At 40.1% G+C, this 22,602-nt stretch overlaps 1 protein-coding gene across 1 annotated transcript in view; it reads right to left on the bottom strand.

The window, feature by feature from the left end:
- The window catches only part of LOC149205388 (uncharacterized), a 132,936-nt gene extending 116,273 nt beyond the window's left edge, over positions 1-16,663 (bottom strand). Inside the window, exons 1-2 of the mRNA XM_089397392.1 lie at positions 16,597-16,663; positions 16,080-16,427 (exon numbers count right to left, since the gene is read on the bottom strand). Coding sequence (XP_089253518.1) covers positions 16,080-16,427; positions 16,597-16,663 — 415 coding nt within the window. The remainder of the gene's footprint in view (positions 1-16,079; positions 16,428-16,596) is intronic.
- Between the last annotated feature and the right edge of the window lie 5,939 nt (positions 16,664-22,602).

The raw sequence follows: 22,602 nt of genomic DNA, 5'->3' as shown, positions 1-22,602 counted from the left end.
TCAATGATGTAAACTATTAACAAGTGTGAGAGAAACCACCAGTAATGTCAATGGCTCTCAAAGTACTCAGTACAATCCATGAAATGTGAATAGATGTGTTGATGTCGAACATGTCACGGAATCCTTTGATTGAAGGTCAATGATGCAACCTATCGTCGAAGGTGAGAAACCTGCCATTGAGGCATGCAGATCCCAAGGTACTGACAATTTCTAGATCATCTTTCTAGATAATGAGCTGAAGTCGATAGAAAGCGATCCGTTGTAGGCAAGCCCACAACACGAAATCATAGATCAAGTTTGAAGAAATATAGTTGCAAGCACTGACTCAAGGATGGTCAAGATGGATGACAGATATTTTGCAAATGAATGGTTTATTTGCACTGACCTCTTGAACACATAACGACACTGCAGATGGCTTGGTGAAAATTGACCCAAAGTTAATACCCAGAAACCGGCTGAAGACTTTCAATATGGTTTGATTAACTGTTAGGCAAAGGATTTCCCAACCCAGGTGAACAAAAAGTGTCGTGTTCAAGAGTGGTTAAATGTTTTTCTGAGACACAAAGTATGACAAGCAGGTTCATTTTTCTCTCTTTTCCCCCACCATTTCTGGCAAGTACCTCTTTATTTTTGACAAGCTTGAGGAGGATAACATTTGCTTGATTATAAGCTCATCCTTCGGATGAGTCCAACTTAGTTTAAATTCGAACCCTAATAAGGATTGGTCTGTTCATGTTTGTAATTGAACAGGTCCTTTACTGTTAAATTTTAACGAGTCTAGTATAGGAGAAACTCGGCGTTTTTCAATTTTAGGGAGTCTGAAAAACTTAAGAAAACTCCATGGTTGTCCTTTTTCATAAATTTGTGTCTCCCAAGCCCGAAAAAAGTATAAAATAATACTTGAGAGAACCAATTTACCATTATGATCAAGGAGTACTTTTCATAATTAGTGTCTCTGATCCGAAAAAGTAAAAAAGCGATCAATGACACGTCGTTTTATAACCAATATCGAATTTGAAACGACAAAAATCCGGCAATCTTTTCATGTTTTTACGGTCAAAAAAGAGTTTTAAACGGACCGTCTTTTTAATTCCATTTTAACAAGCTTAAAAAGAAAAAATCGGCAATCTTTTCATACTTTAGGAGTCAGAAAAGAGCTTAAAGGTGACTCTAATGTTTTTTGTCGAAAATGATCAATTTTGCCTGAAAAATCTGTTATCCTGCACAAAAACTCAAACATTACTCATACCTATTTAAAATAAATAAAAATGCTTCAAAAGTTACCTCTTTAAAGTGAAAAATAAACAAATTAAAAATTCATCTATTCAAAAAAAACTTATAAAAAGGGCTTTTGTAAATTCATTTTTACCGTTTGACTTCAGAGTGAGAAAGAGAGCTTTTGGGTAAGAAACTTCCCGTGAAGATTGCGAAAATCCGTCTGTTGAAATCGAACACTGTCACCTCCAGGTAATCCACATCACCTTACTCTTGCATTTCAACCGTTTGAAATTTTGTTTTTAGGTTTATATTTTGATTTTTTCGAAAAATTTTGTTTAAAGGTCCGCTTGCGAGGGTCCGCAGGCGCAGCATGCGAAACCTGCGGACCCCGAATTTTTTGCATGCAGAGAAAAGTCAGGGGCCCGCACCTACTGTATAGGAAGAGTGCGGACCTACGCACTGTCTCTAACTTAGAGGATGCGGTCCCCGTGGCATATGTTCTAAAAATCCAAATTTTCCAATATTTGCCCAAAAACTTTGATTTAAGATGTTCTAATCCACCTTTTCTTTGAATCTAAGGTATACAATATGCTTAGCTGACGGGAATGGGAGCACGAGGATGTGGATGCTGCCACACTAAATCATAAACCCTCAATAGATTCATTAAGGGCATGCGGGCTATATAAATTCTGGGCCATACCTGGCATGAGGGCCCAAGTATACTTTTTGCAGTGGCTGGTAGACAGGTGGAATGTGCAGGACCAGTGTTTCATTATTGGTGGCCACCAGCTCAAAATGGAGCCGGAAGACATTTAATTTTTGATTGTTTTGCCTAAGAGAGGTGAACAATTGACTCTATTCAAGACTAGGCCAGGTGGCCAGTCTATCGATAGCCTCTGGCTAGAGTTTTGTAACGACCAAACCAAGGACAAAGGGATTGATATCAAAACCATTTCCCGTCTTGAACTCAAAGTGATTGCATTTACTGTCACCAGGCTCTGCAGAAGCGCAGCACTACATATGGCCATTGGATCCCAAATGCGAATGGCAGTAGACTGCTTTCGAGGCACCGTCTTCCACTGGTGCGAAGTTGTGTTGGCTAATGTAAAAGGCCAACTGACTAGAGCAAAGAACGGACAACTGAAAAAATTTGGATATGGTTTCTTAGTTGTGAGCTTTGGTCTAGAGAGGGTCCCAATGTTGGTCCCACAGCATCTTTCCGTTGAAGTAGGACTTCCTTGAGAGCCCAAACTGATGTGTTGGGTTGCAGTTATGGCTCGTCATCCTGAGTAGGTTTTAGAGGTTGTTTGATTTCCTCCTGAGTATTTTCATTGGTTGGAGAACCAAGTTTTTTCTATTCAGGATTTTCCTTATGTTGGGATGGATTATCGTGGTGACCCAGACATGGCTCTTGCACCAGGAGAGCAATGGGATGACTCAGGTAAAATCATTTTCAAAATTTTCTAATTTAATTTTTTTTTGTTTTTAAATCATCTAAAAATTGATAGTAAAAAGTTTCAAATGCAAATGTAGGTCCACGACAACCAACCACTCTCTGGCCCTATGAGAGGAAACAGCCAGCTGCAGCAGCACCAGCCCCACGGGACGAATCTACAAAGACCCTGGCCGAATTGGAAAACCATCTAGAGCATTTGACAGTAGACATTCTAGAGACTAGCATAGATGACATTCCTCTTAGGCTACAACGCTGTGTGATTGGGGTCCCAGGACCTTTCAGGAGGTTCCTTTGTAGGGTGGCCCATACAGTGGTTTCTTATCGTGATCATCACCAGTGATAGGATGATCGCCTGTTGTAGACTCATATGACATTTTTTCTTTTTGCACTATCATTTTTGCCGATCATAAGGTGTTTCTCAACCTATGATCGAAGATGATGTATATTTGACACACTTTTATGCTATGCTATATCACTATTACCGGGTATCTTGTAAAACATGTTATGGAATGTTTTTAAATTTACTTGTTTGATTATTGCAAATGTCTACTTAACATTCGAGAAGCAATTCCATTTGCTAATGTATTTAAATATCTTGGAATATGCTGATATTCAATATAGTCAAATTCACGTTCCAAGAAATGAACTCTCAAAAATAATCTCAATAACACTGGATTTCTAATGGCATAAACTCTATTAAGCTACAATACAATGAGTTCAAAATCTAACCTCACAATCAAACTCTGAATCCCAAATGGGATGGATTCAGATAATAGCTCAATCACTACACTATACTCTGCAATTTTGTTCATTGTTTGACCGAGGCTTACCCCATGCATAGATACCAACTCATCAGAGGGCGAATAGATAACCCAAGCTACGGAAGAAATGTTCCGTGTATTACAACAAGCACCATCAGCAAAACCAATGTATGTTTGGAGATACGTTGACATCTGCAATATCAAGAGTAAAATCAAGATAAGCAGGAATAATGACAAAAACAGTCTCTAAGCTAAGCACACTTAATCTAAAACACACCATCTAGAAAGAAAACTAACCTAACTAAAATCTCCACACCCAGATTTAAGCATAATATCTCTTCAGGTAAAGACTATTTATGGGTTTACCTAAAGAGACTCCGTCAAAGTCTACCAATTCATAGGCCCCTTTTGCCAGCTTTCGCTTAACAACATAAGGACCATGCCACATGGGTACGAATTTTCCAGTGCCCAACTTATCATTTTCTTGATCGTACAGTAAGACTAGGTCTCCTTCCAAAAAATTACGAGGTGTAACATTTTGATCGTACTGAGCTTTAATACGTTTGGCATGAGTTTCGATTGCTAGTGCAACATCACGTCGATTCTCATCTAGTTGAGCCAAGTACAAAAAATGTTTCTCCTCTTCCGAAGTGGCTGGAAGTAATTCTATGGCCATTTGCAATGACGGGATTTCGCATTCAATAGGTAACACAGCTTCCAAACCGTAAACGAGTTGGAAAGGAGTGAAACCGGTTGATTTTTTTACTGAGGTTCGATACGCCCAAAGTGCTGAAAATAACATGTTATGCCAATTCGACCTATGAATCCCAATGATTCGTCGGATCATAATGACTAGGACTTTGTTGATGGCTTCAACCAGACCATTAGCCTGTGGATAATATGGAGTTGAACTATCGTGATGCAGACCAAGTTGGTCTGTTAGTTCAGTCATCATAATATTTCGAAAATGATGCCCATGATCAGTGATAATCGCTTGTGGAACACCGAACCTCGCAATTATATGATTGAAAATGAAAATCGTAGCAGTTTTACCGTCTGTCGAAAATGTAGGCATCGCCTCAGTCCACTTGGTAAAATAATCTATCGCAAGGATGATATACGCATGAACCCCAGCCGAGTGAGGGTTACATGTAATAAAATCGATACCCCATTTCGCAAAAGGACCGACGGAAATTATAGGGTGGAGAGGAGCAGGTGGAGCGCGAATCTTTCAATCAAAAATTTGGCAGTTGTGGCATTTTCGGACTGCGTTAATACAGTCTTTAAACAAAGACGGCCAGAAATAGCCAGTGCGCAATATCTTTTGGGCTGTGGAAAACCTAGACATATGACCACCACACGCTATAGAGTGACAGTCATTTAGAACCCTTTCAGCTTCCTCATGAATTAAACAACACCGGAAAACAGAGTCCGCCCCACGACAAAAAAGAGTATCTCCAATAATTTTGAATTGTTGGGATTGGAATCGTATTTTTCGACACTGAGATCTTGAAATTTCAGGCTGAAAGGATTGGGTTTGGAGATAAACGATGATATCTCCATACCATGGATCAAGAGTGTTGATTAGAAACAAGGATTCGTCCACAATGGGCTCTTCCGCCACAGTTTCAGTATCAACACGCGGGAAGTCACACATCAACTCCGCAAAAACTAAAGATTTCTTTGACTTAGATTTTTCAAACTCCAAGTCAAATTCTTGCAGGATAACAATCCATTTGGAATACTTGCCCCCTAGCAATTGTTTGGTCAAAATATAGATCATAGGGTTGCAGTCGGAAATTACAGTAGTTTTGCGTAGTAAAATGTAATGACGAAAACGTTGGACAGCTTGAACAACTAACAGGGCCAATTTCTCCATATGTGAATATTTTAGCTTAGTCGAATTTAAGGTTCGACTAAGGTAATAGATCACAAGTTCACTACCGAATTCATCTTCCTGAACTAATACCGTTCCGATGGTGGAATGTGAGGCGACGAGATATAAGAAGTAGTCCTAGTTGTATTTGGGAGGATGCAATAACAGTGCATGGGTTAACACATGTTTTAGTGCATCAAAAGATTTATCGGCTATCTCATCCCAAAAGAATGGAGTATTCTGTTTCAACAACCTGGTAAAACCCTTTGTTATCTCGGCGTAGTTAGGGATGAATCGACGTAAAAAGTTTGCTTTCCCTTGCAAACTTTGGAGTTGGCGAAGAGTCGAAGGAGGATTCAATTTGACAATAGCTTCAACCTTCGAGGGATCGACACGAATGTCGACTTTCAAAACAACAAATCCCAGTAACCGACCCGTTTCTATACAGAAAACACATTTGTGTGGATTCAACCTAATTCGATAATGCCTACACCTCATAAACATTGCTCGTAAATGGATGAGATGATCAGCTCGATGTAATGAATGAGCAGGTAAATCATCGAGATAGGGTTGCACAATGTGCTTGATGTCATGAAATGCGTAAGACATGGCTCTTTGAAAAGTTGCTCCAGCGTTCTTGAGCCCAAAAGGTAATTTGCAATAAGAAAATGTCCCCCATGGACAAATGAAAGCCGTTTTTGGTTGATCAGCAGGTATAATGTGGATTTGATTGTAACCGGAAAAACCATCCATGAAGGAGAATATTTCACTACCGGCACAATCGTCAATGATTTGATCGATATAGGGAGTTGGGTAACTGTATTTTGGACAGGCTTGATTAATATCCCTATAATCGATGCATATTCTTATTCTTCCTTGCTTTTTATTAACAGGAACGATATTCGATACCCAATCCATTAAGGGAATTGGATAAATGAAACCTGCTTTAAGTAATTTTTCAACTTCTGCTTTAATAGCAGCATCTTTTCGCGGATGGATCTGACGCAAACGTTGCCGGATGGGTTTAGCATCCGGGTAAGTTTTGATTTCATGAACAACAATTGCAGGATCAATTCCTGGCATTTCCTCATATGACCAGGCAAACACGTCGTGGAATTCTTGAAATAGGGCCTTATATGTTTGAATTTCATCTTCCGTACAAGAGGCACCTATATGAATGTTTTCAACAATTCCAGGCTTAACCGAAAAGTCAATAGGAATAGTTCGAGAAATATTTCCCAAATTTAACTCAGAATCAGGATTTTTCAATGGATTCTAAGGTTCATTGACATAATCAGTTGTAAAAATAGATGAAAAATCATTTTCAAAACGATCAATCTCAGGTAAAAACGAAGATCTATGATGAAGATCTTCCCATGGTAAATCATTAACAGACAAGATTTAACCGATCTGCCCGTCAGTGTGAACAAGTTCGGAAAACGTTGTTGAATCTGAGTCTGATATTGAAAGTGATTCTTCATGGACCACATTCATTAAGTCAATTTCAGTTAAAGAAGGGTCGGAAAACGACTGTACGGCCTGATATGAAATTTCATAGGGACTCAAAGGCATAGCATCACCAAATGAATCCATCTCAGATTCGGAAGGGACGATCCAAGGATCATCATAAACAATAGTGTCTGATGAAATCATATGAATGGTTGCAGTAGAAGGTGATACACTGGGAGGAGGAAAGGAAAAAGTTCCTAGTAAACTAGAATATTTAACTAGTCCTACTCCAACATCCTTATAAGGGATAGTTGTTTTGCCGACATGGTGGATACTTTCAGAACAGGCTAGGTCAGATGAAAAGTAAGTTACCTGGTCTATAGTTACAACCTTTCCATTATGAGGAAACTTTACGAGCCGAGAGACCAATGAAACAACAGTATTCATAGCGTAAGACCAACTACGACCCAAGAGAAGGTTGTAATCTAGAGGGGCATCAACCACTTCCACATCTAGATTAACAGTTTTGCCTTCAACCCCTATAGGTAAATCCTGTAGAATGCCAAAAGGATGGAACCCACGGCCATCAAAAGCCTTTAGAATCATCGGGGATTCGTTAAGTGTAGGAGAACCAAGATATCTCCAACACTGGATCGACATAATACACGTTGAAGCTCCCTCATCAATCACAGTCCTATAGCAAGGTTTGTTTTTGACTAACACTGGAATCTGGAAAGCCATTTGATGAGGTAAGCGAGGTGTACTATTTTCTAAATCAAAGATTATAAGGTTCGAGTCCTGAATATCAACAGCTCCTATAGCCGACAATAGCAATTTACGCTGTGCTGGACATGATTGCAGCACCTCCAAATCCGACATTGTTGAAGGTGAAATAGCCAAATCTTCAACAATGTTATAGTTCTGAGCAGCTCTCGCATGTGGATTGAAAGCTGAATTTCGAAGTATACCCTTGGTGGGGGGTTTGATTACTAAGTCTAGGTTAGGTTTCTCGATCTGTAGTGGATCAGAACTGGGAGTTGAAGTTGATGAGTTCGAATTAGAAGATTCTGCTTCCTTACCACCAACAGGACTTTTACTTCCATAATCTTGTGATCGTGTCGCAATCCTAACATGGGACATCATCATTATGGGTTCTTCTAAGGCATTTGAGGAAGAACCTATCATATTACTGTCTTGACTAGGAAAAGGATCCTTCAAAACAGCAATCGCTTGAGAAACTTTGATGATTTTCGCAACCTCAGCGCGATGAGGGTAGTCTCTTGTAAAATGCTCTTCAGTGAGGATTAGGCTCAAAGAGCATAGTGCAGATATCCATAAAGAAAGAACTCGCTCTTCAGCTTTAGCTGAGCATGCTGGTAAAACAAACCATCATATATGCCTTGAGGACACTAAAGTCATTGCTAATGAAAAACACCATTTCAAGCGGAAAGTTCGTGAGGCTATTGAAATCATAAAACACCCACATAACCTTAATAGGGATGGAGGCCTGGATATTAGTAAAAATTGGAACTCTCTGCTTACCCCCCATGAATAAGTTATCCCTCCCTTCCTCAAAACCCCTTCCTCCCCCCATCTTACCCAATCTTAGCAGTTCCCTCTCTTAACCAAAAGCATCCTTTAAAACTATAAGAGATATGGCCTTTGCACCTTAATATATCTAGACTTATCTTTAAATAAATAGAAAACTACTCAAAAACATCAACAATATTCCCTTTAACTCATACTCTTAAGAACTTTGAATCCATTTTTAACCAAAAAAATAAATAAATAAATAAAATTAAAAATAAAAATAAATTTAGCCTATAAGTTAATTAAATTAATTAGATAAAGTCTCACATTTTTAATTTTAATTAATAGTTAAATTGACAATATTAAAAAATCAGTATATTAATAATAATACAACCTTATTAAGGAACATAATCCTATAATTTATGTACATAAAAATAAAAATAATAACTAATTAATTAATTATAAAAATCAAACCTAATCCTTTAGCTTAAACTCTTAAGAACTTTAAATCTAGATTAAAATATAGCTTATAAATTAATTAAATTAATTAAATATAGCAATATAAAACTAATCTCACTTTTAATTTTAATTAATAGTTAAATTAACAATATTAAAAACTTATTATATTAATAACAATAAAATCCTATAACCTGTGTACATTAACAAAGATTAAAATAGGTTAAGAAATTTTTTACAAAAAAATAAATAAATTAGAACACATATAGTAATATGTTCAATAAATATAATATGATAATATTACAGGAATTAATTAAAATAACATTAAATAATCAAATGGTCGGCTTACCAACTTAACAACCCTCCTACACCATATTTATCACACACTTTCTCTTCTCTGTAAATCAGTCCTGATGATGAGTCTTGGTCTAGACTTGAAACGTTGACAAACAAAAAGATGAACACTGTGGAATATCCGAATTCAGGCTATCAAAAACCACTCCACAGAAATCTACAAACCAAAATGCTCTTCGTCACAAATGAGACAAGGATAACGAGGTTTACGTTTCTCATCAGTAGATTCCATTTTTTCTGGTTTCTCTTTCGAATTTTTATCTGATTTATTTTTCTTCTTCCCTTTCTTCTTACCGCCGGATTTTGATTTGGCCGTAGATGACTCTACAACATGAATATCGGCAGAAATTTCCGCGGAAGAGTCTCCTGTCGGGGAATCTGGTAAATTTATGATAGGAGAAGAATTATTGGAAGATTTCTTCTTACTTTTGGTATTAACTGTACCAATCATACCATCAGCGGCATGAGACCCTGAAGGAGCTACAGTTATTTGATTTTGTTTAGGAAGGTCGGGGATTTTCTCATGTAAGGTACCCGACTGCGTATAAACGAGGTCAAGGTACTGAGCTTGAGCAATTACTTGCTCTTCAGTAACGACTCCTGCCTTAGCTACATCCTCAATGATTTTAGGTAATAATGATTTGACAAACCATTCTGCTAAGATCTGATCCGGAATAAAAACTTTCACTAAACGTCGTCGACGTCTCCATTCATGAATGTGATCTGAAATGTAAGTGGACGTTGACTATTTTAATGAAGTTAATAATTCCGTGCCATTGTCATATCTGACTGGTAACTGAAAATGAGTTAAAAAAGAAGTAGCTAGCTGACTAAAATTATAAAAAGAGGCTCACGGTAACTCAATGTACCACTTGGCCGCAATACCAATTAGAGTGCACTATAAACGAAATGAATCATCTGAAATGGAGTTAGACACACATCAGAGGTGATAAGTCATCACATGGTTTGACAGATCCTCTCCTGATTTACCTTCAAACTTTGGGATGTCACTAGGCAACTTATTTGGCATTGGCAGCCAAAACGGAAGATAATTAATTGAATCGTTCGTAAGGCGCGACAAGTCAGGCAAGTCCAAATTTGCAATGAATGGTAACTAACGATTAGGGTCTCGAAAACCCTGGGTCTTGATACTAGCCCTAGGAGGACGATATCCAGGATAACTAGGAATTGGAATTGCATTTGGGATATTATATCCTCCTGGAAAACCAGGATTAACCGGACCGTACTGGGGTTGTTGAGGTTGCTGATAAGTATATCTAGGGTACGGTTGATACTGATAGACTGGGTTCTGCACAGCAGGACCGTATTGGTACTGTCCCTGGTATGGTTGATAAGTAAATTGAGGTTGACTTGTGACAACTGTACTTGGACCAGGTTGTCCTATAGGAATTTGAACCGAAGTCTGAATTGTGGGTCCATACTAAGGTAAATATACTTGAGGAATTGATGCAAGAACAGTAGAAACCGGAGCTGTCGATACTCTAGAAGTAGGTGGGGTAGATGGAAGAGATGTTGCAGCAGTTGCCGCAGTCGTTTGAGGCGGAGTTTGAGGCAAACTAGGCCCAGGCTAAGAAACTACAGAAGGTGCAGAAGTTTGAATAGTAGGCTGAACAGGTTGCTAGGTTGAACCAGAAACCAAGGGTTGTCCAGATTGAGATGACAACTGCACGTTTAGTTGCAAGATCTGTTGGGATTGAGATGGATCCCACACTAAGTTCATTCCGGGGTATGGACCCATAGAAGATTGAACATATTGAGGACCATAACTGGGTTGAGGGTAGGGTTAGTAATTTAAAGGTAAATTTCTAGTTCCTTGGACAAATGATTGACCTGAAGGTGGTTGGAAACCTTGGGTTGGGTACTGACCTTGAGGTTGATAACCTTGAGGCACGCACTGATATTGCGGTTGACCTTGAGGTACATATTGATATTGGAGTTGACCTTGAGGAATGTACTGTCCCGAAGGTATGTACTATCCTTGAGGTTGCCCCCCAGGCGGTAATTGGGTACCTTGAGGTTGCGGATTTGGAATGGTACCTGACATGATAAGAATATCTTCTACACTCAATGGCTTAGTTCCGTTATTACCAGTTAATAACCCTTGTTCAACACGTTGAGGAGATGCTCCCGAAAAAGTACTAGTAAGTGATTGATACCCAGAGGGAACAGAAGGACCACCATATAAAAATGTTTCTGGAGATTGAGAAAACATGGATGACTGTCTTGACATATTCAAAGGAGGATAATAACCCCTAGGTGTTGGATGAAAATGAATGTGAGGTGGTGAAAAACTTAGTCCAAAGTTTTCCAAAAAATTGGTCAATAAAAGATACCAAGCGTCCCTCCTAGGCGGACTGTAAAAGATCGATTCACGCTCCCTAAGTTCTATAGCTGGTTGATTTTCAGGGATGGATATACCTTCTTCTGAAGTAACAAGTTCTTCAATAGCAATAAGTCCATAAGGAAGATTTTGGGTAATGACTATTTCTACCCTGGGTGAACCAGGACCACTGGAAGTTGGAGAGGCAAATCCTGATGATGGAGTAGCAGCAGGTTCAGTTTCCAGTTTAGAAATTTCACGTTCTTCGGCTAATTCACTAGTAGAAGAAAAACTACCAGTAACTTCAGAACATGAAACAGGTTCAATAATATACTCTGGTGCTTGAACATGATAATCAGGATGTACAGCTAAAGAAGACTCTCCTTCTTCAAGTGACCCAACTCTACTGTCACTAGGACTTACAAGGGCTCGTAGCCTTTCTAGCTGGCTTGGTGAAAACTCAGGAGGTTGGCCCTGAAGTCTACAGGACTGCCTCGGTAATTCAGCCACGATTAAAAATTTTAATTACTTCACACGCAAACAAAGAAAAATCTCAATGAAAACCACCTAAAGTCTCTAAAGAACCAAACAATTTTGAATCACACGCCTAAAGAATCTAGGAGGTCAAACCACACACAAACAGTAACTTTCTGTACCGAAAACACTAGTTGGTGATGAAATCCAACGTTGCAGAATTCAATACAGAAATGGCAGTTGGAACAGTTACCCCAACAACCTGCTTAATGAATATACTAGCACAAGTTTCTCCACTAAACCGTCTCAAGTGAAGAGAACCCCCCCAGAAAATCCAAGTGAGTCTAGTCGACGTCTGCTCTAGGTACAGTGGGATCTTTCCTCCATCGTCACCTTAGGAAAGATTCCTATAGAATATGGTCACTATGGTTACCAACATAAACAAATATACCTGGAGGAACAGTCTGTGATCCGATACACACGCAAGGGCAGAGTAGCAAGCTCAATCCCCTTGAAGGCTCCTTGATATAATCCAAGGTTTACCAACAAGTGACCCTAGGCTCCTCGACAATGGTTAATCTGAGGTTTACCATTTTTAATACGTTTATATCTGCTATCGTTCCCGATGAGGAAGGATTGATTACCCCACTGGTTCAGATATGACCTCGTGCTCAACTCCTTTAAGAGGAGCTTCCCAGAGAATAGATGTAACAATTGGAATTTATCTCCTACCACAAGATACAACTACTTGTTTGTTTTACTATCTTGGAGAGTTAATTACTCCCTACTCCAAGATACTAGCCTAAGCTATGTTGGTGATAAAGAGCCCTAGAAATAAAAAGATTACTAGATAGATTTTACTTTAAGCGTTATTTTTATTGGTTTTTTCTTAATTCAAAAGGTGCGGAGAAGAAACTTTATGGTGTGAAGACTCGACTCCAAAACACTAAAAATGCACTTAAGATGATAAACAATCCTTTTCCTTCAATGAATTTCTAGCTAAAGAAAGAGTTGAGAATGCAATTGCTTGAAAAACAAATCTTTCCTTAACAAACAAATAAAAAGAAGAACTTTTTTGTCTTTTTCAATTAACTAAAAAATGAGACTGATAATTATTCTCACAAAAAAATAATTTTTCTTCAACAATCAAAAACTACAAAAAACAAACTTTTCAAAAGAGATTTTTTTTTTTTTAAACACTCAAAACGATTGAAAAATCTAATCTTGAGATCTATAAATTCTAAAAAACTAATTGAAGTAAAAGCTTACAAGATTTCTTTTCAAGGATGTTTTACTTAGTTATGAGCAAACTAAGGACTAATTTGTCCAAAATCACAAATTAATCAAAAAACAACCAGCTTTTGTTTTCTTTTTAAAAATAAAATCCAAAACTTTCAAAACAAGTTCTTTTGAAGCTTCGAAAAGAGAAAAACAAGATGTATTCCTCAACAAAGGCATATTTTACAAATCGGTCAGACTCATAAGAAGACCAGCAAAAACCAAGGTGATCTGAGGTTTCTAAGGCCTCTAAGCTCTGAGTTACTACAAAGACCAAACAAAAATCAAGCCAGGCACACAAAGCTTCTAGAAATTCACCTAAAACCTAAATGCCAATGGAATTAACCTACGAAAAGTTTCTGACAAGACAAGTGCAGATCTGGGCAGAGGCTAAAACACATAAACAAATCCTAAGCTTAACTGAATGAAAATATTTTAAGTTTTTCAAAATTTTGACAGGGTCCGCAGGCCCCTGGTATAACCAGGCGCGGTACCGCACTATGTAGTAAAGGAACAGTGTGGGTATGTCTGCACTGTGTTACAAACAGCAGGTGCGGTCCACTCTCAAAAATATGAAAAAACAAAAAACAATTCAAAATCTATAAACCTACCCAATCCCACACAACAAGAAAAAACCAGAAACAAAGAAACAGTTTCTCAAGTCAAAGTAAAAGCAAAGGCAAAAACCAAAAATTCAAGTCCCCAGCGGAGGTGCCATTTTGTCGGGCGGATAAATTGTTCTTGCGGACAATACCGATCTCCCTAGTATCTAATGATATCTAGCGACAAGAAAACCAAACAAATTCTATCTTTCTCTAAATATGCAATTTATAAATAAAGGCCAACAGATGTTTTAGGCCTACCTCAGGTCCAGTGCTAGTTTGTGGAAGCCACGCTCCATTTGTCCAAATGAGCTCCCTTTTAAAGAATCTGCAAACTTGTAACAAACACACATATCAAATACCACCTGCATAGCCAATATAATAAACCATATTTATCATGATGATCAAGGAATTCATGAAATAAACCATAGAAGACAATTTATTGAGAAAAATGAATCTGATTGTATTAACTTTAATCAAAGAAGAACTTTACAACCTTGGTGCCTTGATGTTGTACAAGATCCTCCCAGGGTCCAGCAAGAATCTCCTCTACTTTGACAAGTTTCACTCTCTTCCCAATGAAGCCAAAAGGTATGTAATCTCTCCTCTCAAGCTTAACTAGGAAGTCTTAATTCCAACAGCATTTACCCTCAAAAATGTTCAGCTTTCAATCTCCCTAGAAACCAACCCAATGCCTCAATTTATAGTGCATAAGAGGGAAGTTACTAGGTCCACCTTCAAAGGAATAGATCCCTCCTTCAAAGGGATAAGCTCCTCTCATCAAGAGGTTAGCTCCTTTAGTTATGGGATGCATGAACCACCTAGGAGCGAACCAACCACGTCAAGTTTCCTTCTAGAAGCGTATAGAATTAACCCAAAGTGAGTTTTTAAGAATAAACTTGCGCCTTTTTGACTTTCACAGGGGTCTGCAGCCACTCCTTTAGAGACAGAGCAGGCAGGTCCTCATGTAACATGACCAAGGGGTGCAGGACCGCAGGTACTGGTAAGAGAAAGTGCGGAACCTGAGTTTTATAGATTTTCAAAGACTTTCTCTCATTTTTAAAGCTTGACATGAAGAGCTGAGGTTTGAGACTTGCAAAGGAGGACAGTATGAGTGGTGATAGACTCACACTGACTGCAGAAATTCATGGTGACAATATTTTGTGTAACAAGGATTTAACAACTTGTTATGCTTACAATAACCTCTCACTCCAAAGCTTACAAATATATGATCTAGCTTATGTTGAAATTTGCATAATTAAGTACTTGAAACCGGTGTATGTGTTGGCTTATATGGGCTTGACCCAAGTTTGGAAGAGTTATTTAACCAAACAAATCCCGCGGCTACCGGCCCTTTCGGCAACATCCCGCGGAGCGCGGACTGAGGTCTCACTCGAGGTAGCAGGGGAGGGTGTTGGAACCAAGTTTCCACACCCTTGGGATGTCTAGATGTGGTCTGGATGTTTCGCGCCCCATTCTATAGCCTCGCACTACTTTGCTTCCACGCAGATTTGAGACATGGTTATTCCTCGCTACTAATTAAGGAGTTTTATGGATCAGATCTACTTGTGAGGGTCTTTAAACAAACATTTAATCAATATAACCAGTGCATGCACTTAACAGAGATACAAATTTGCATTGACCTAGAACAAAAGCATATGCATAGAGATTCAATAGAACTATCAATCATAAAGTAACCAGATCTACAATAGCTCAGATTACCACGGTGTTTCAAAATCAACTTATCTTTATTTCCACTTTATCACCGATACATCCAGATCTACCTTGCGCACTCAACTGCAGGGGTCTGCTCACACAGCTGCGGACTCTTCCAGGCCTCTGTGCACACCGCTTCAGAGCCTCTATCTACTACCCAATACCCTCAACTCAGACTTATAGACGCTTCAAGACTTTTCTTCTCAAACACCCATTACCTATCAGATCCAAGATTACATACCAAAAAGCTACCTTCTACCCATAGAGCCTCGCTCTATTTATACCTTCCTATGGTCCGCAGACCGACTTACTTCCTATTATTCTATATTATTTCTTTGCGGGACAACCCTTTAACTCAACTTATTTCCAACTCGTGCTCCATGCACTTCGCGGAGTCTTTACCATATCTTTCCCAAAATTTCAGACTTTGAACCCCAAAACTGTTACGCAGGCCCTCTGCTACCCAACAGTCCCCCAACACAATCATCGTGACTCGTCCCGAGTCACTTGGTTGGTGTGACAATATTCTCGCGGAGGTCAGCCAACAATTTCTGTACTTCGTTGGTACTTGCAGTAAACTCAACCGAAATCTGTTGTATTTGTGCAATTCGGGCCGCCGACACATCAATCTCTGCGAAAGCTTCTTCACCCGATGCATACTCTACCTGCATGTGTGCCACCTTGCGCTCAATGGCGATGGAAACCACGAATGCCTCATCAATCCATGGCTGGAGACGTTCTTTGATCACTGCTTCTTTCTGGCGGGTAGCATCGGCTTGGATTTTCAGAGCCTGAGCCTCCTTCATCTTGGCCAAGCGTTGCGTAACCACAACCGTCTGCTTGGTTCCTATGATATCATCATAAGCTTGCTGGAGCTCTCTTGCCTCAGTTTCCAGTCGGTGTAGGGTAAGATATTCTTGGAGTGAAGTGAGAGTGATAAGCACCTACGTCAACAAGTCATGTGCATTCCTTCATGGATCATGTGATATTTTCTCAGCCAGAGCTAATGATGCTCTTGTGCTGCTCGATGGCCTCCATGGGCATTGAAGGTTGTGCCTATAATTTCAGCTCAGTAATCTGCAAACTGAGCTCCACTTCAATCTTTGCAGCCTCCTCCTTCACAGCATGGAACCCACTAGCCAGCTTGTCCATTCGTACGCCAATAGACAAGTCGGGCACAATCTCAAGCTCAGGGGCTCGCAAACATTCTTCCCCCACCAGTTTCTCCCCTTGTTGACTTTATACGATGGCTTGGTCCCGTTGCACGCTCAACTGTTCGATATTAATTCTCTGTTCATTAAGTACTTGTGTCGCGTGCCTCTCTCTGGTGTGGAGCTCTATCGTGGCATTGTCCTGGAGCTGGTACAAACTGTCACATGGGAAGGCAGCCAAATTGAGTCTCATTCCTTGAATTCGTCCTACCACAGCTCGGTCCTCCTCATTTTCCGTTATCAAGGCTCTTGCTGGAATTGCGATAGTATGAGCCAGTTGGGCCTTCATTAATTGCTTGGTGGCTAATATTCCTGTAACTTCATGAGTAGCGATGGTTCCTATGTGCGTTTTCCATGTGCTCAGTCCTTGTAGCTACGCGCAAAGCTCCCCCAACATAATCTGGTGCTCTAACATGGTGTTGTCAATTGCATCCCGAGTGGCTTCGCGAAAGATGTCCCCTATGTCCCCTATGTCCCCTAGGTCACCCTCGGTCAAGGTGGTTAGTTCATCGTCCCATTTAGATGCCTTGGCCTTCTTCCGTGGCTTCGTCCGTTCTGTCGGCACTGGCCACTTTAGGGGCGCACCCGTGGTGGTTTCCGTCCCTGTCTGCGTGCCCATCTTCGTGGGTACCTTCTGACTACTGTTGTCCTTTGTTGACGTAGCCCCTCCATAGAGTAGCCTAGCCTTGTCTACCTTTCGCAAACACTCCTTTGGCTGCAGGGTTGTAAATGTCCCTTTTGCATTCTGCTCCATCAGTGCGCCAATCGCCAAACGGGGAAATTTTATTGTATTTGCCAGGTCCCAGTCTTCAAATTTCATTGTTGAAATTCGGCCAACCATCGAGCTTTCAAATGGAACTCCTTTTGGAATGGACAGGGTGAAAAGTATATTATCGACTTCATCCAGATTGGTAGGTACCTTAGCTTTCCCTTTACTTGGGGGCACATACTTGGGCCATCGTACTAGCTGGATAGTATCCTCATTGGGGTTTATTTCTTTGACATATGTTGGAGAACCCACTTTCTCCTCATCACTTTCAATTGTGATCGTTTTGCCCTTTTCTTCCATGGTGAGCTTACTAAAGTGCAGATGTCACAGCAACCTTCTTACCGGTTCTAGAGTCTGGGAGTCCTTCTTAGTCCACAGCGTCTGGGGTGATTTAGGGAGCTCGGCTACCTACGACAAGGGATTATATGGACTCCCTATAGTAGGGTTTCTTGTCCTGAGGAATAACTCTTGGTACTCCTTTGGCAGTGCCTAAAACCACAGGCTTTCCTCCATTTGTTTTTCATTCTTCTTAGCCGGAAACCAAGGCATTCTAATTTTCAGCTGAACAACCTTAGTGTTGTGTCCCTTTTCTTGCGTGTTATATACAGTTTCAAATTTAAAATCGGTCGTTCACCCTCCTCGTCACTCATTAATGCGATTTTGGCAGTTACCCTTATGCCTTAATGTTATAGACATTTTTGGGCACTGCAACCCCAATCATGAATGTCCATAAACCAAGGGCTCTTAAGTCCCTAAAAGTGTTGTTCCAACCTCTAAAAGAACAAGGTCAACTGATTACATCTTCTCCCAGAAGTTCTCCATGAAAAACTACTCAGAACTGGTCAAAACTGGACCATCTCACCTGCTCCATGGTCAAAGTGCATTGCATCCAACCTAAATACACATGGGAGGTGCGATGCATACTGAAAATCCCTTCTATGGGGTGCGATGGGCGAGAATGGACAAATGGCAGGGTCAATCTGCAAGGTGGAGGATCATGGAATCTTCCAGAAACTTCTCCTGTGACACTTGCCTCTCTGCATTCGCCCAGGGATGAGTAAGAGAGCATCAATCTCCAAGTGGAATCAAGAACTATCAGAGAGAGGACACTAATCAAATCTCAAAAGCTGACTCACCCCCTTTGCAAACATCTATATATGGATCCCTCATCCTAGAGATCCAGAGGCTAGAATTTTGTATCTTGTAAGGAAGTGCTATTGGTTTCTTGGTGTAATATCATAGTGTTGGGTGATCTAAGCTTTTCATGAGGTGAAGAAGGGCTTTCTTGCTGAGAGGATGATGCTGGGTCAGAACAATTGGTTGTAATCCTCTTTGCTCTTCTTGATTATTAATAAAGCTATTCAAGTTTTCCTCCACATTCTTGTATGATTGATGATATATGCATTTGTGTGGTCAATATATATTTGGTCCTATATTGCTTATGATAATAGATCTATGTTCTTGGATAGTGTTATGTTGTTTTGATTTTACATGTGCTCTTTGAAGCTGGGTAGACGAGGAAGCGAGTGGGAAAGATCTATCAGAAGGGAGAGGAATCAAGCAAGGAACCAAGCGCAAGACAGAGGTTGGTCTCATTTATTCCTCTCTTATCTATTTCTCATAAAGGAAAACGAAAGTAGTTTTAGTTTGTTTGTTTCTAAGGTAGCTACTAGCCTTAGTGGGACTAGCAGCTCTGCATAGACACTAGATTTCCCGATAACAAAATGGCGACTCCGCCGGGGAGCGAATAGATTGTTTGTTTATCTACATTTTTTTACTTTATAAACTTACAGACGGAGCCTGAAGTCAAGCCAACTAGCCTTAGAACTTCATTTGCTATGCAAGTGCAAAGTAGATCAATGTTGCTTCAGTCTATCTCTAGGTTTTGTTTATGAACTGAAAAATTGATTTACAAGCTCTCTAATTGCCCTTGTGGTGGCTCTAGTAACCTCCTTAGATCTACCCCTGTGATTGATTTACTGATTACCACTTGCTCGGCCTAAATCCCTGAACTGAGCTGCAAACTGTGACCCGGAACCCAGTTGAAGTCTCGTCCCTGGACCATCGCATTGTCTCTTCTTTGGATTCTGGATGCATTGCACTTCCTAAGTGTAGTAGGTGCGTTGCATCTCTTTTTCCTTGTGTTACAGGTGCACTAATCAGACAAGGCCTCTTCTGCTCTTAGATTTTGGTTTCTGTGTTCACTCTTTTCAGCTCTATTCAGGAGTTTTGCTGTCTGTAGTCAGTACACCTCTGTTGAAACCCCCTTCCTTGCCATTATTCTGCCTCCATTGTGCAAAGAACTGTAAATGTTTTTATGTATTTTGAGCCATTTTCAGTTCTCTTTTACAAAGAAGTAGCATAATTGAACTGTCGTTTCTTGATTTGAAAGTGTCGCAAGTGTCGTTTTCAGTCATAGAAGAGAATCCAATTGTTCTTGATATTCGATTACGTTGTTACTCTTTTATTTGATTTGAATTAGTAGTTTTTCAAGTGTTGAAAGAAAGTTTTCAATTCTAAATCGCAAAGTGTCGTCATTGCCTTCATTTTGTCTTGAAAAGAAACTTGTTAGTAAGGTCGCTTTGAAAAATAATTCAGATTTGCACTTAGATTTCTTTTTATCATTCACACATTAAGAAGGCTTAAAACAAATACATGCATGTGCATTTGCATTTAGACTGTTTTTTGGTTTGATTTAGGACAGTGCATATAATATGTGCTCTCTTCTCTATGTTGAAAGAATATCATCTCTTTCCTTAGTAGCTAGGATTTTCATTGCAAAAAGAAGATTAAACGATTGTTTATCATCTTAGATTGCATTTTAGGAATTGTACATCTACATCACGTGCTGAACCTGAAAGGCAAATTTCTTAAGCAAGATCAACTGTAAAATAAATTTAATGAATCTAAAACTCTTTGGAACCTAACGCACAACATTTAGAAGTCTAGGCTAGAGACGTATTCCGACGTCGTAAAGCCTGGTAACTACTGTTTTCATTGATGGATGGGTGATTCCTCCACTTTGAGACGATAAGTGCCAGTATGGACTTGTGCTCCCACGTACCGTCCAGTATATATTGGGAGACCACAATAGGCTTTATCCTTTATCCATAGGAAGCCGTGTCTGCCGCCCTATCGATCGCAATGCACTGAACACAGCATTCGGGAAGATTGACTGCCGTACCGTAAAAAGTATTTTGTAGTTTTGCGATTGGTTTGGTAATCCCTCTGCCTAGATTTCTAGAGCAGTCTCTTTCGTTCCTTTTCAGACTCCTTAAAGGAAAAGGTCCATCTGAGCACTTGTGACTTCAAGCTCATTAAAAATCGAAGGCAACTAGAGTCATCTTTTGTTTTTTCTCAACTCTTAAAAATTGAAAAAACAAGTTGTGTCAAAGCGTCTAAAATTTATTTTAATCGGAATAAATATCACCTTTCCTACGTTGGTCTTAGTTTGAGAAAAATGGAGTCCACCAACCAAGGAGTTCCCCTTGGGGGAAATCCTAGTCCTTTCTCTTCTTAGGGAGATGTTGGGGCGCCCCATATGGCCACATTGTCGCTTCCAAGATTGACAATCAGCTTACCTGTATGGCTCTTCTCAACCTCTGTCATTCAGAACACCGTGATTCCTGAACAATCAAGTTAGCAACTAAACGATACCAGAGTTACCCCCCAACCTTCTACTTCGTCCAATTCTTCCTCTCCTCCTTCCTCTTCGCTTGATGAAGCTGGTAAAGCCAAAAATCAAGTAACTGAGAAGAATAAGGAGAAGAAGAAGAAAGAGAAGAAGAAGAAGGAGCCAAAGGCAAAAAGGGCAACCAAGCATTGTCTAGTGAAAATCCACACACTGCACCGTCCAAGCCTAAATTGCCATGTTTCATTTGCAAAGGAGACCACTATCATCGAGATTGTCCTTGCATCCCTTGGATCTTAAGGGACTGGTCTCCTCGTTTGCACAATCCGGTGTCATCAACCTCTAATGATCACGTTGAAAATACACCGTCGACTAGTGAAAGTGAAGCCCCTGGACAAAAAGGAAAATGTAAATTTCCTTGTAAATTGTGTGAAGGTGATCACGCCGTCCACCGTTGTCCCTTCTTATATGAGGCTAAAAGAGTTTTGGATGACTGTCCGGTTTCACCATTATGACTCCCTCCTAGATATAAGAAACTCTTGTCGAGTCCGTCACTAGTTGAAAATCCGGCTGACATGCCATTATGGTTGGCTGAAGCATCTATCATTGAAGATAAACCATTTGAATCCACAACAGACGAAGTCAAAAGGTCGAGGCGGCAGTTGACCCGATCTTGCCTTCAGGGGATCCATCTTCAGATGATACAGTCACCGGAGAGAACAAAAACGACACCGTCCAAATTCTCTTCGTAAGCACTGAATCTGGTGAACATGGGGGCAGTCTACCCGTTCCTTTACCGCAGGAAGGAAGTTCGTCAGAGTCATATCCGGCCGTCTATTCGGTCCCACCTCCAAGCAACCTAGTTGTTTCCTTCGATTGGAATCTACTAGGCGGACCTGGCTTACCGGCTAGTGTACCATTTCGAATCATTGCTCAAATATATAGAATGGTCATGGCCGGTACCATCATAGATGAAGGGGCTTCTGTGAGTATCCTTTCCTCGACTGCTTGGAAAGCGCTTGGTTCGCCATCGCTTTTGCCTGAAATGAGAAATCTAACAGGCTTTGACAAAGGAACCAGTCGACCATTAGGGATCCTTCCCAATGTGCCAATAACATTGAGAAGAAAAATCATTCACATAAACATAATGGTAGTCCAAGGACGCCTGGATTATAATCTACTCCTTGTACGTGACTATATTTATTGCATGGGAGCCATTGTCTCCTCACTCTTTAGGGTAATGTGTTTCCCGCATGAAGGAAGAGTGGTCAAGCTCGTAGACCAGCTTTCATTCCCCAGTTCACACAACAAATAGTCATATACCATCCCTTAATGGTCTTTTCACACAAGGAATGTCTCATCAATCCCTAGTCCGTCCTCCTGATGAGCGCGAGTGATTCGGGGGATATGACTGAAACCCAAGGGGCATGCACTCTGGCCTGTTTCAACAGGAAAACCTTGGGTATAGGGTAGGTTTCCG

The sequence above is a fragment of the Pinus tabuliformis genome, chromosome 1_2 (assembly GCF_031772625.1).
Source record: "Pinus tabuliformis cultivar Carrire ecotype Pingquan chromosome 1_2, CPIR1, whole genome shotgun sequence".
Taxonomy (NCBI): domain Eukaryota; kingdom Viridiplantae; phylum Streptophyta; class Pinopsida; order Pinales; family Pinaceae; genus Pinus; species Pinus tabuliformis.
This window is presented reverse-complemented; position numbering and strand designations above follow the sequence as displayed.